The 13510-nt window shown below is 44.9% G+C and overlaps 1 protein-coding gene across 1 annotated transcript in view; it reads left to right on the top strand.

Moving 5' to 3' along the window:
* The window catches only part of LOC139341729 (protein FAM13A-like), a 49942-nt gene that overhangs the window by 32139 nt on the left and 4293 nt on the right, over window positions 1-13510 (top strand). Inside the window, exons 6-14 of the mRNA XM_070978385.1 lie at window positions 1427-1583; window positions 3974-4095; window positions 8252-8476; window positions 8712-8835; window positions 9043-9140; window positions 9923-9977; window positions 10551-10625; window positions 12034-12247; window positions 13165-13414. Coding sequence (XP_070834486.1) covers window positions 1427-1583; window positions 3974-4095; window positions 8252-8476; window positions 8712-8835; window positions 9043-9140; window positions 9923-9977; window positions 10551-10625; window positions 12034-12247; window positions 13165-13414 — 1320 coding nt within the window. The remainder of the gene's footprint in view (window positions 1-1426; window positions 1584-3973; window positions 4096-8251; window positions 8477-8711; window positions 8836-9042; window positions 9141-9922; window positions 9978-10550; window positions 10626-12033; window positions 12248-13164; window positions 13415-13510) is intronic.

Below are 13510 nucleotides of genomic sequence, written 5' to 3' on the forward strand. Positions count from 1 at the left end.
GGCCCAATTCATCACCCTAAGTGGTTGTGCATCTGTTCCATTTTTCCACAGCTGCACCACTAATTCAGGGGTGGAGTTGGGTTTGCCACCAAGGAAATGGGTTTGGATTGTAGCTGATAATGCAGAGCGTGGCGCACAAAAAGACAGACGGATATAACAGAGGTCATCAGGATTTTGTCGGTTGCTTCTCCCGTCCTGTTTACAGAAGTCAGCCATCACTGTAAACAAACACAATCTCTGAGGAGACGCACTGACAGTTAGACTTGGGTTCAGTTTGTGCCACAGTGGGAACTTCTGATAGTCAGTCACCACGCTTTCAACTGTTCCCCCATCCCTCGATCTCCCAGTCTCATCTGTCACCCCTGTTTCCTCCCAAAGCTGTCAGTGGAATGCGGCGTTAGTCACGCTGTTAAGTTCTGCATTTGAGGGGAAATGTCAGATGATTATAGCTAGGGGAAGAAGAGTTGGCTCGGGGGTGTGGATTTGGCAGCAGAGGCTTGGAAAAAGATGGGGCCGGGTTTGGGTTACAGTAGCTGCAGAAAGAGACTGTCCCGTGGTTTTTGGTTCTGCTTCCACAGACGTTACAACCACAACAGAGGGGAGACGTACAAGGCTTTAAATGAAAGCGATGAGAGGATAGATTATGAATGAGAGACACGTGTAGCAAAAAAATGTCCAGCTCAACAGAGCTTTTAAGATATGTTTAAATACTTTTTAATGTTGCTATCGATAAGATTAGCGTGACACAGGGTGTAGCACATGCTCCTGGCATGCAGTATTTGCCCCCTCCAGAATAACATATTTCTCATCCAGGCTGCTTTGGAAGCAGCCTGTTGCCCTTGTTATCTGTCTGTTATGTAATCCCTGTGACAGGCTACTCCTGTCCTGTCATTCCACTTGACCTGAATGACATGTAAACACACATGTATTAATACTCAAATTATTCAAATTCTCTTTCCTGGGTGCATGCCATGTTAACCGTTATGTATCCTGTATGTTACCTTTGTAAATGTTGGATGAGACCTAAAAAAAACCCCAGAATGGATGATGTCAGCAGCATGGCAACAAATGAAAACAAATAGCTGCTTCCAGGTAAACACATGAAGACTATTTTGGTCTGAGGTGGAGCTTACATTCGTATTGTGAGCGTTGTGACCAGAAGCTGCTCATGTCTGTAAAAGTTCGAAGTTGTCAGTATCAAAGTGAGGATTAATGAGCTTTCACCGCCCGACTGTTTTCCAGAGTGTTAGGTTTTGATTCACCTTGTAGATTCTGAACAGTTTTTCAGTTTGTGTATATGCCCTTCCACTAGATGGAGCCTTTTTCCATTATGTTTGTTCCAACGCTAATGAGGACCATTCAAAATACACAGTGTGTAGTACATGTAACACTGTATTGTTGTTTCCCCTCTCTCTTCTTTATGCAGCGTTCCAGCTGGACCCAGGATGCTGGAGGAGCAGAGTGTGTGTAACGCCCTGTTGCTCCATCTTCTCAGGCATCAGAAGGTTCTGCTTCCAGTGAGCGCCTCGATCGCCTCCTCCTCGCCCCCTCCTCCGACTCTCTCTGCTCTTTCACACTTTGAGGTAAGCCGTGTTTTGGTTCCTCCCGTTGACAGAAATTGTTTCGTAAATCCATTAAATGTGCTCAGTAGTTGCATCCCCATACAAAACAAAAGCTACCTATACCTCAAACAGCTACAACAATAAAATTCTGCTTACATATTAATACATGAGTAATGATTGTCTAATGATATATAATGATACACTGTATCAGTCACAGTAGCTATTTTTCTGCGGTGGGTACTTGTAATAATTATACCACCTTCCACACTTTTACCTAAATAAGATTTTAAACTTTTACTTATAATAGGTCTGGATTTGTATTATAATGAATTGGATCTTTTGACATTCTGCTAAAGAAAACTGGTTCTGAATAAAGACTTTTGTCTGCTACTGGAGAGACTGATCAACTTTCAGTCCAGTACGTATTAATATGAGGCTCTGTTCTGACTTTGGGGAAAGGCTCTGAATCTTTCAGCAGACTCCTTACCCTGAAAACATGGCTGATGTTGAAATGCCTCACACATGGGATAAAGTTTATTGACAATTTCAATATCAATATCAGACCTCTTTAGACCTGATGGGGTACATCCAAACATCACTGGTTACAGACAGCTCAGCGACAACCTGCCACATGATCTCTGCATGCTGTTCCAAACAAGATATGCACAGACAGGCGCCAAGATCAGCGCGTACATGCAGGCGGAGTGAAGGCCTCACTCAACCCTCTGCTTCACATCACCCAAGGCACTCCCCCCCCCCCCCCCCCCCCCCCCCCCCTTTCAGCACATTCTCAAGGGACATCTAAGTGCTTTACAAAGGCAACCAGACTTGCTTGAGGTTCTAGAAAACATTTAATCTCTCATCCAAGAGGCTTCTTCAGTTCTAAGAGACTGGTAGGGAGTCTCAGACATTTATCCTCCTGCATGGTCATTGACCCTCGTACCCATCATGTGAGTCGTTCGGGTCACAACATCGGGTCAGTGGGTGTTATTAGGTGGATGGATGAGAGGCAAAACATATTCTATAACCTCAAGCAAGTCCAGTTGCCCTTTAAAGCCCTTAGAAGTACTGTGACCGGGATGAATGAGAATCTTCGCAGACACCCTCCAGGGACCCAACCCCCACACAGTGTTGTTTTCGTTAACGAAAATTATGACTAAATATCGTCGCCAACAAACCTTTATCACGTGACAAAAACGAGACGAGATGCAACGTAAATGCTCGTCATGTGACGATAACTATAATTAAATAAATAATGCAATATTGTTGACGAATAAAAACGAGACTAAATGTGGTTTATGAAATAAAAAACTCTGCTAAAATGTCTCTTCATTTTCGTTGACTAAAACGAGACGAGACAAAATGTTCAACAGACAGCTGACTAAGAGAACAGGACCAATGGCCATCCAGCCGGCTTTGCTTGGTAAAATAAATATGTTGTAAATTCAAATCAGAGCGTCTTCGTGTCTGGAATGGATGTATTCTTGAGTCTATATGGTAGCAATAATATAATACTACGAGGTACTTATACTATATTGACTGGGTTAAATAGAATTGCATTACTAAAAAGAGACTGAAATACGATTTTCATTGACTAAAACTAGACAAAAATGTCATCAGTTTTCATCGACTAAAACTAAAGTTGTCAAGGAAAATTCTGACTAAGATAAGACTAAAATGCTCAGACTTTTAGTCGACTGAAACTTGACTAGACTTAAAAGAGTATGAACATGACTAAAACTAATAAAAACTAAAATGACAGCTTGACACAAAGACTAGACTAAGACTAAAACTAAAACAGGCCGCCAAAAACAACACTACCTCCACAACAGTCACCGGTCGAGAAGTCAGTTAAAGCTGCCTCACTGAAGCGTAGTCAAACTGATGAGCTATTAATCAGCAATAGCCACAGACATCATCAATCAGGTGTCTTATCAGAAATGAGACAGACACCGTGCCACTTCCTTAAACAAACAGGTGATCGTAAACAGCCGGTGGCATGGTCAAACACATTGTGGCAATCACAGACCAGCTGGTGCCTGTCTCAGTAATCTTACATTTGTCAACGTTCAGCCACAGTCAGTCTCCTCTCCTCCTTCAGAATCCGTACAGCTGAAATGACCTCTTTTTATTGGCAGATCATTGGCTGATGAATTATCATTAATAAAAGAATTAGCATTTTAGGTTTTTAGTTGAGACCTGGCTAAACAGCACTACTGGTGTGGCAACACTGAGAGACCGGTTCAGGGTGTACCCCGCCTCTCGCCCGTTGACAGCTGGGATAGGCTCCAACCCCCCTGCAACCCCCGAAAGGGATAGTCGGGTATAGACAATGGATGGATGGATGGATGGTTTAGTTATCTCTCTGTAGTGGTGCGTGTGTGTGTATTCAGTGTTGTTGTCCCTGATAGGTCCGACCCAGCAGCTGTCTCTCAGAGTGGAGTGGCTTGGAGAAGTTGGATGGAGAGACCGCCTCGGTCTCAACGACCAGTGCTTTTAACCAAACAACAGGGATGCAGTCTCAACTCAACAGGTACAGTCACCACATCATTAACTTTGTGACTTTACAAAATAGATAGATAGATAGATAGATAGATAGATAGATAGATAGATAGATAGATAGATAGATAGATAGATAGATAGATAGATAGATACTACAGTGCTACAACATGCTTTCAATACACACAAGCATCTCCCTTTATATATCGTGCCCTGTGGGAATAATTAGGACTTGACCTTTTTCCCTGCAACAGTTCACAGCATTGTTTAGTCAGTTGTCAGGCTGATGGTTGTATCGTAGGTGATAAGGCTGAGGCATCATTCACAGGGAATTAGAGCCAACCTCTGGAGGTCCTTTGTACTTTGTTCATGGGAGTCACAGAGATGTCAAACTGTGTCGCTGTGTTTGATCTTTGTTTGACGAGGCGTCCGACAGGCCTCATCAGAAGAAGTACGCCAACTTTATGACAGTTAGATATTCAGGACTGTTAGACTGCAGGTCAGTTGTTCCTTCATTCAGTGACCTAAGGCTGATAGATTTTCATTTGCTAACAATATCATGGTCAGTAGGGGCAGGTGACAAGTTGCTGAAAAACAAAAAACTTACTCTGAGCACGAGGTGTTGTGGAGTTGTGGAGAACACCTGCCAACGGAAACACTGAATGACACCGAGTCTGCAGTCAACAGGGACAAGCGCTGCCGTTTGTACAGGTGACTGGCCTTTCAGTCTAATGTTGGGTAAAAATAGCATCATAGTTTTGCTGCTTGAAGGAGCAAAGAAGTGGAACAGTGGCAAATTGGTCCCCCAGACAGAATCTATATACTGAAGGCCGTCCGCTTGTGGGGAACTTTTCCCACTAGCTACTTGGAGGTGACTGTGCTATTTTCTATTTTTACATAGGTTGGTTGCCACGAGGCTACAATGCAGATGCTTAATTACATTCATATATTTTGTGGTTTTGTCCACCCCAGTCAGCATGCGACGTTCCATTCACGTGCACTAGCTGACTCATTTTGTAGCCGTCACCCATGTATGCGAGTACAGTTGCGTGTCTGGCGTTTTAATTTGTGTTTGAGTGCGGATGGGAGTTCTGCTTGAAGCTAACAGAGATAAAAACATTTTATTATTCTAAGCAGGCGTGATTCTGTGTACTTTGCGATGAAAAATATCTCTCCGCGGAATTCAGGTTAATGAAGATGTGATTTGAAAACAGGCATGAGGTATTAAAATGAAAATCCTTCTGGGCTAAAACCGAAACGAAGCATGAAGGTCACAGAGATATTCATAGGCAGCATGGCAGCCAGATGTCAGACCGGCTGGACCGCGGTCAAACTTAGCACACGTGTCAGTTTAAAGACGAGTCGTCAGCCGCTGTTGTTGTGCAGGTCCAGCAGGTGGCATGAAACGTGCACCGTGTGTCTGCGTCTCTCCCTGTTGACGTGTGGAAGGGTTGGTGGCCGTCTCTTTGCATACCAGCAGACACGGCCCTCTATTTATTTCCACAGCTCACGTTGACAACAGGCAGTCCAGCCGCCCAACTGAATGCCCCCGTCCCCACACCACTAAAACCAGACACCGAAGAAACATCCCCATGTAGCCACAGCAAGAAGAGCTTCATCTGTATAGAATGTGGAGTTCTTATCCAGGCTTTAGGCTCCCTCTGTGGGCGCATCATCTCAGGTCACTTCCTACAGCGTGGACACTCCTACACACACAGCTACATGTATTAGATTCTAAGCTGTAAAGATTGAGTGCCAGGCTTCATCCCATGCTTCTCGCTGCATGCGCTGTTTGTTTTTTCATCACTCACAGAGCAAACAAATATCAACAATTTATCATCCAACAGCTTCCCACTCTCATCTGTTCAGAGGGGATAAGATGCTGCATCATCCCGACTGTCTGTCTTTCTAGATCTAATATATTGCCTGAAATCTAAGGCACACAGCTTTCCGCCTTTCCTTATTAGTCCAAAGCCCCGTTTCCTCGACTAAATTAGGGACTGGCAATGCCTGGACCTCTAGTCTTCCCGCTAACGTCACACTCCATATTGATTCTACTTTAATTATAAAAGGGGTTGGATTCAAAACAAGTGCTTGTTTTCTGTCTCTCAGCTGTCATTCTGACTGTGCATATCAGCATTTTAACTGATGTGTTTGAGTGCGAATGTGTGCCTCTGTGTGCAGTTTGTGTGGGCTTTCTTGTCTCAGCCTCTCTGGCCGACGTCCACCTGTACCACAGTGCTACAACTGGCAGTGTTAACCCCAGATATGACTAAGTGCTGCTGTATCTGAGTTTCTATCTGTGTCTGTGTATGTGCCCTTATTCACAAGTGTGTGTGTTTGTGAGTGTGTGTGAGGGAGGGAGAGAGCACGGGTAATTGAAAGGGTTGGGTCAGCTCTCTGCCTCCGGGTGTCACTCGTGTCGCTGACCATCAAGCACTCAACGTCTGTGATCTCTTTCCTTTATCTCTTTGGCTTTCTCCATCCTTGCAAAGCTGCAAGCTCCTCACTGTCACATGTATTTCTAGGCTGCAGTGAGTTTAGACGTCTTGTCAAAGGATGTTTTCTTGTCTCATCTGCTTCAGCTTCAGTGACAGCCATGGGTCTACAGTCCTCTACAAGTGAGTGAGAGAGCGCAAGGTGGTCTTCAGCCCAGGAGAGAAATATGGTTGCTTTACAGCAGGGGTCACTAATGTGTAAAGCTGTATCGATAACAACAAACAGATCTGTGGTTTTAGAAGCATGGGCTAATTTGTGCATCTTGCATATGAATTCACTGCTGTCTGAGTTGTTTGTCTCTCTCTCCTAGTTATCGATGCAAAGATTGTTTTGTTTATGCTCCGTCTGAGCAAGCCTTGTCAATATGAAGGATGTTTGAGAAAGGGAAGCTTGAAGCAGGAAAGTAATTTGTGCTCCTAACGCAGGCTGCTGTCTGCTTGGCTCATTCTTTGACTGCTAGCCTAAGTGGCTAACATTAGTTTCTCACTGCCGCTACGCTGACCCATCTGCCGTCGGTTACAGCTCTGGAGACATACACTGCTTTAAGCGAGTACGTGACCAATGGGCTGTTTTTGGTTCACGTCGCCACAAATCAGCCGTGCTTGTTTTCGCTGGGAGCAGCTCATTAGAGCTTCATGACACGTGTCATAGTTAGGCATTAGATTAAGCACTGCTGATTCATGAGCCGCTGGGTGTTTGTTTTCCAAACTACCTGGTGCAGAGGACAGCAGTTTTCTCAGGGATTCGTTGTCGGACACTCATGTCAGCCTCGTGATGCACTTAAAATCTGTCCTTTTAGATTTTCCGTTTATTGCCATCCTGCTAATATAACAAGGATGCATCTCATTTTGACTCCTGTGCTGTTTTTCAGTATATGTGAAATTTTCTGCTCATTTGGTTGGAATTTGTATTCTTTATTCTTTGAGTGTCCTCAGTTTTATCTATCAGTATTTTTGGTCTTGTTATCCTTGATGTCCCCCTTTCTCTTTCTAACTCTTTTTTATATCTGTCTCTCTCTTTTTCTTTTTGGTACACTACTGTGTGTGTGTGTGTGTGTGTGTGTGTGTGTGTGTGTGTGCGCGCGCGCGCATGCGTGTGTGTGTGGGTGTAGTCGTGGGTGTGCATATGTACATATGGATGGTGGGAGGGATGGGTTTTCTCTGTTTTTATGTTTTCCTTTATAATGTTTTAAACTGTTGTAAAACACTTTGTGTTGCATTTTATCGTGTCTGAAAAGTGCTATATAAATAAAGTTTGATTTGATTTGATTGATTTGGTACCGCTTTCTCATAAAGGCACCCTTTTTAAAGGGTTTATACATTGTAAACACGTTGTACTGTGATAATGCTTTATAGATCAGAAATAAACCATGAGTAAAAAAGTAATTTGGGGTTGCCAGGTTGTGAGAAATCCCTTTGCCTGGTATTGATCCTTGTGACTTTTGCCTTCAAACACTGGTTACCGTCTTTTTAGCTAGCTTTTGTTCTTCAGGAACACCTCCACAATGGACTGTTGAACCACTTCCTTTCTGCATGAAAGGAACACCTGGATCAAAGTCCATTCATTAAGATTTTATGAGCTCATAAAAATGTGATGACTTCATGTAAGGACCTGATAAAGGACATAATCCGCTCTTGTGTGTGCACCCTTCCTGTTTAGCTCACTCTGTCTCTATCTGTGTCTGTTCATAGTCCTGACACACTGACGCAGGGTTGTGAAACCAGCTCTGACGTCAGCGCTGACATTCAGAGGCTGATTCCAGACCAGGAGGCTCTGGAGGAGAGCAGTGGAAGTACAGAGACAGGCTGTGTGCTCTCCTGCTCTGCTGACCCAGGGTCAGAACAACACCCACACCAGAGCAGACCATCCCAAAGCATGCGGGGAGAGGCACCGGAGTTGGAGTGTACCACACAGGGGTGAGTCTTTCTTCAGTTTGTCCCTCCTTTTTCATGCACAGATGATGTTTTCAGCTTAAATGGTTAGACAAGGTGACAGCGGCATCGCACCTGCTCGCATCATTTGGAGATGATAGGAAACACTGGAGCCTTTGCTTCCTCCTCTCTGCCCTTCTCAAAACTCAAATGTAGATGAAAAAAACATACAAACATTTAGGAATTCTGCGCAGTTAAATGAGTGTTTCCCTATCAACAGGATCTTTCCACAGTACAAGATGCCATCAGTCACCTCCGTGTCAAAGGAGAGAGAGGAGGAAGAAGGAGACGAGGTGGAGAAGAGAACGACACCTTCCTCATCCATCACAGACGTCTGTTCAACGGTGTGCATTCTTGATTTTCTCTTATTTTATTTATCTCCAGCTGTTGACACTCAACATCTCACACATCAGCTCTGAATATTATTCAGCGACAACTGTTTCTCACTCTTTCACATTTCTTTCTCGATGCTGCTGATGTTTAAAGTGGACAGTCTTTTAGCTCATCGTGGGACTGGAGGGAACAGTTACACAGGCTGAATTGTTTTTCAGGCTTCCGCAGATGCAGGACAGACTTCATCTATTTCAGACTGCTGCATAGCGAGCGAATCACAGAGCAAAACCAGAGCGCAGACTCAGCACGCTGAGAGGTGAGAGGGAGATTTCAGCATGAAGACTACACAACATGACGCTTTGTTGCAGTTGTGTTTTCCTCCCTTGTTCGCTGATCTTGACAGACAACATCCAAGTGGATTAAAAATCCCCACACCCTCATCAGTCAGCTAATTGGCATTGAAGTGAGATTCAAACGCAGTCTCAGGACAAAGAGAAGGAATTCATTCGTTAGTAATTTCGGGGCAGTTTAAGTGATCAGATTTAATTTAACCTGATTCCTGCTGCTACAGTTGTTTTAGTCCCCATCACTCTTGCTCAGTTCAGCTCATCCCTCAGCCCTGCAGTCATTTGAGAAGTAGGTTATCGGAGCAGTGCGAGGCTCACAGTTGTGGTTCTGATATGATTCCAGTCCAAATAACACTGACTTGCCACGGGGGGCACACTAGCTAGATTAGGCCAACCTTGCGTGGTGGCACGCTGACTTTTGTGCTTGAGCTGCTTTCACAGAGCCACAGGACAGGTCATCTCAGTTATGCGTCATTAGTGTCAGACGTGAACAAGCCGTAACCGTAATGGCAGTGTCAGATGACCGCCTGGCCTCAGAACTACACACAGCGCCGGGCAGTTCTGCCTGTGAGCAGATTTTATACGGTATCGATTATGAATACAGACAGAGCACAGTGTGTATCAATGTCACATGGACTGTGAAGCAGAGGAGGAACAGCGTTGTGGCAGATATTGTGTGTTTGCTTTTCTCACTAATACATAATGTGATTTTATTGTATTTGGCTGGTGCTGACAGAATTTTGTTTTTCAGCGTGCTGTGCTGCATGGAGCACCAGACAGAGGGCAGAACAGTGTCTGAGTGGAAGGTAAACAGGCCTTTGTGAAGCGTGTGGCTGCCATCTTCAAATCACTTCCGCAGGCTCCCATTTGAATTCTAGTCAGTCTGTGATAGCCAGGACTTTGAGTTGTAGCCTTAGGCTTGTGAGCTAGCAAAATGTAATGCACTAATGCACATTAAAAAAAGAAAAAAACACCACTGAAAGAGCTGGAAAGTCAGTTCAGCAATTTGGATGCTTTACACCAGGACGGATATACAACATGGTTACCAGATTACTCCATAAGAAAAGATGATTTTGTTTAGCAGTAGCTAAAAGAAATACAGTCAGTGCACCTTTTTTAGTTTTTAGGATCACACAGATGGATAATAATGCAAATGAGGTAATTGCTAACTTGACAATCTATTGACTTTTGTTTAAGAAAGTCTTTTCAGCTGTACCTGGAAAACCAACTGGGTCTGTTGAAGATTTAAAAATACAATCATTGTCTCTCTCTATGTGTCACTGTGACCTACATTTTTGCATGTGCCCACGCTGGCTTGTGTCAGCAAATTGGCTTCGAGAGTGAGACTTCATCACTGCATATGCCGTCTGTTCCTCCAGGGGAGACGAGCGGGAGGGTGTAGCGCTTCTCCTGACAGACACAGTGATTGCAGAGGCAGGAACAACAGCCGTGACGTAAGTTCTCCTTCCCCACGGTCTTTTTAGATACACAAATTAGCACTTTCTTTAGGATGAGGGTATCTGTGACAACAGGACGGCAGATACCTCCAGTGATTGTGTGTGTTTTGTGTGCGTGTGGGTAAGTGCATACCTGTGTGTGTAGCTACGTGTGAGCTTCCTTGCCTGTGGGTGTTGTGCTTTAGTAATAACAGCCTCACTCCTTCCCCTCCCCTCCATCCTTCCACCTCCTCTGTGTGACGCACAAAGCAGTTTTTTTTTTTTTATGAATGAACAGCCGAGGAGGGTGAGAGAGGAGAAGCCGAGCCCTTATCTGCTATTGATGGTGATGATGCTGAGAGTGATGTCAGAGCACCTAAATATTCTGTCCTTCCCACTGTGTGTCTTTGGTGCAGCTCGGTCACAGGTCTTTTCTTTTACACCATCAGAACTCACTGCTTACACACCTACATGCACACGCTCATACAGAGGCAAACGGTTATGTGACTCCCCACAGCTCCATCAAATCGTCTCCTTCGCTCGGTCTGACAACGTTGCTGTGGAAACGCCTCATCACAGACAGTGCCTCTCTCCTCCCTTGCACACACACGCCCACACCACACGCACCGACATGAGCGGTATTCCTGCCACCCCCTTCTTCCGCGCATGATGAATAATCCATGTGGAGGCAGTTTGGCAGCAGAAGTACCGGGAATGCCGGTCGGAGGGAAAACCATGTGGATTTAAGGACTTTCTTCGGTGGCAAGCAATGCTCTCATACACTCACACACCCACAAACGCGCACATCAGGTGATCTGGGAACCACAGCGGTACTGCTAATGGAATTACAGCGTGTTGCTCATCAGGGATCCCGCGCCGGACGCTGATGCATGTCAGGAATTTGACTCACTGTCTGATAAAAGGCAGCAGGGTTCTTATCTCGCTGGTCGAATGTCTTCCCTCCCGACGAGGCTCTAGTGGCACAGAGACCCGAGGAGAGGAAAGTCTGTTTGTGCGTTGCTGAAAATACGCACCACCTCACATGTGCTGCTTGTAATGACCGCTGCTTTTGTAACTGACTGGGAGTCCTTGACCATCAGAGATTTGCTTTTGTTTTCTGAGAAGTTCCTCATACCTCAGCCACCCCCGAAATCAGCCTGCTCATAGAGCTATATTCTACCCTTTGACTCATTCCTTTCTCAGGAGGACAAGACAACCACTCATCTCACTACATCCTACAACTCTCTGCCCAACCACGCTTCAACGCCAGGATATCTCTTTTTATAGGAGAGGCTGAAATTGCTTTACGAGACTTCTCAGGATTCCCAGGCAGCATGTGAAACACTGAAGATTTCCTCCACGCCAACTACGACTCCTCTCTCAGCTTGTGTGCATCCCTGAAGCCATGTTCTGCTTCTGTTTCCAGAGCCCATCCCTCAAGCTACAGGCCCTGGAGGCTGACTTGGGACCCCTGGCACCACCAATAGACCCCCAAGCTCAGGATAACCTACCTGCCCAGCAACAGCCTCTTCCTACTGTAGAGCAGAGCCTGTATTTGACCAACAAGCTGCTCCTGCACCCGGCACCGTCACCGTCACCACCAGCTCTGGCTCAGCAGACGGTCGACTCATCACAGCCCGGTAAGACTCAGGCAATGAAGTGCTGATATGCTGATCATATTAAAGTTTCTGAACTTCTAATGTTAAGTATTTATTTGGGGCAAATAAGAAAATGATGTAGTTGTAAAGGTTGTAAAATCCAATAATTACGACTTCAATTCAACATTAATTTGGGGAGTTCTGTCAGTATGTTCTTCTTGGGGGGGTCTCATTGGGAATCAAACCCGTAACCCTGTCAGCGCAAGAGCCACAGTTCATTCATACCCTATCGCAGCTGTTATTTATAGTATCTGATTCACCATGCGTTTTGGTTCAGAGTATCTTCCTAGCTGCTGTAATTCCTTTGGTGCATGTTAAATAACAGTCAGTAAATCTTGACAGCGAGCTGAGCTTCTTCATTTCCCAGAGCTGGGTGTGTCTTTCCTCGATTCAGCTAAGATACGATGCTGCTTCTGTTACGTCACCAGACATCATGGAGTGAATTGGTGCATATTTTCAATAATATGTAAGATTTTTGATATCCAGACACTGATTTAGATTTTATTTTTTCTTGTTGTCCTTCATTTCTATATCTGTGTCGTCATTATGACAGCAAGCCAGTGTTTTTTGAACCCCAGAGATTATAACTGCTAAAAATGAAAACCATTCACACGTGTTCGTCACAGACAGACCACAAAAAGATGTTACATATGAGTAGCTTGAATGGGAAAGAGCTATTTGTCCTTTTTCATTCTCTTTTTTGTCTCCCTCTCGTTCTCTGCCTTCCTTACTCCCCCCTTTATCCTTTCTCCCTCTGTCACATCTTTCATTTTGTCCCATCTGCCCTCCTTTATTAAGTTGAATAAAAATCACAGTTTTGCTCGAACAGACGCGTAAATCAATCATCATAGTTACTATAGATGTTAGTGAATGTTTTGTCCTTCTTCTCTCTCACACAGTTAACACTCCATCCCCTCATTCACCAGCATCCAGTCCTGTCCTCTCCACTGCCGTTCCCTCTGAGGGGATTTCAGGAAATGACACCCTGCCGAGCTCACCAGGCCCTCACACCAGCCCACTCCTCTCTCGTTTTGCAACCAGCGACTGCCCCGTACCCTCCCCACGCTGCCCCAGCCTCAGTCACAGCCTGCGCTACAACCTCGACCCTGATGCAGCCCCTTCTCCGCCGTGCTCGCAGCACATACGCATGTAAGACAACCGTTTCCTCGCTAACTTTATTCAGGAATAGTGACTCACAGATGGGATAGCCTCAGAAGTGGTTTGAAAATGTCACAATGCTAATGT

This window comes from Chaetodon trifascialis, chromosome 13 (assembly GCF_039877785.1).
Source record: "Chaetodon trifascialis isolate fChaTrf1 chromosome 13, fChaTrf1.hap1, whole genome shotgun sequence".
NCBI lineage: Eukaryota > Metazoa > Chordata > Actinopteri > Chaetodontiformes > Chaetodontidae > Chaetodon > Chaetodon trifascialis.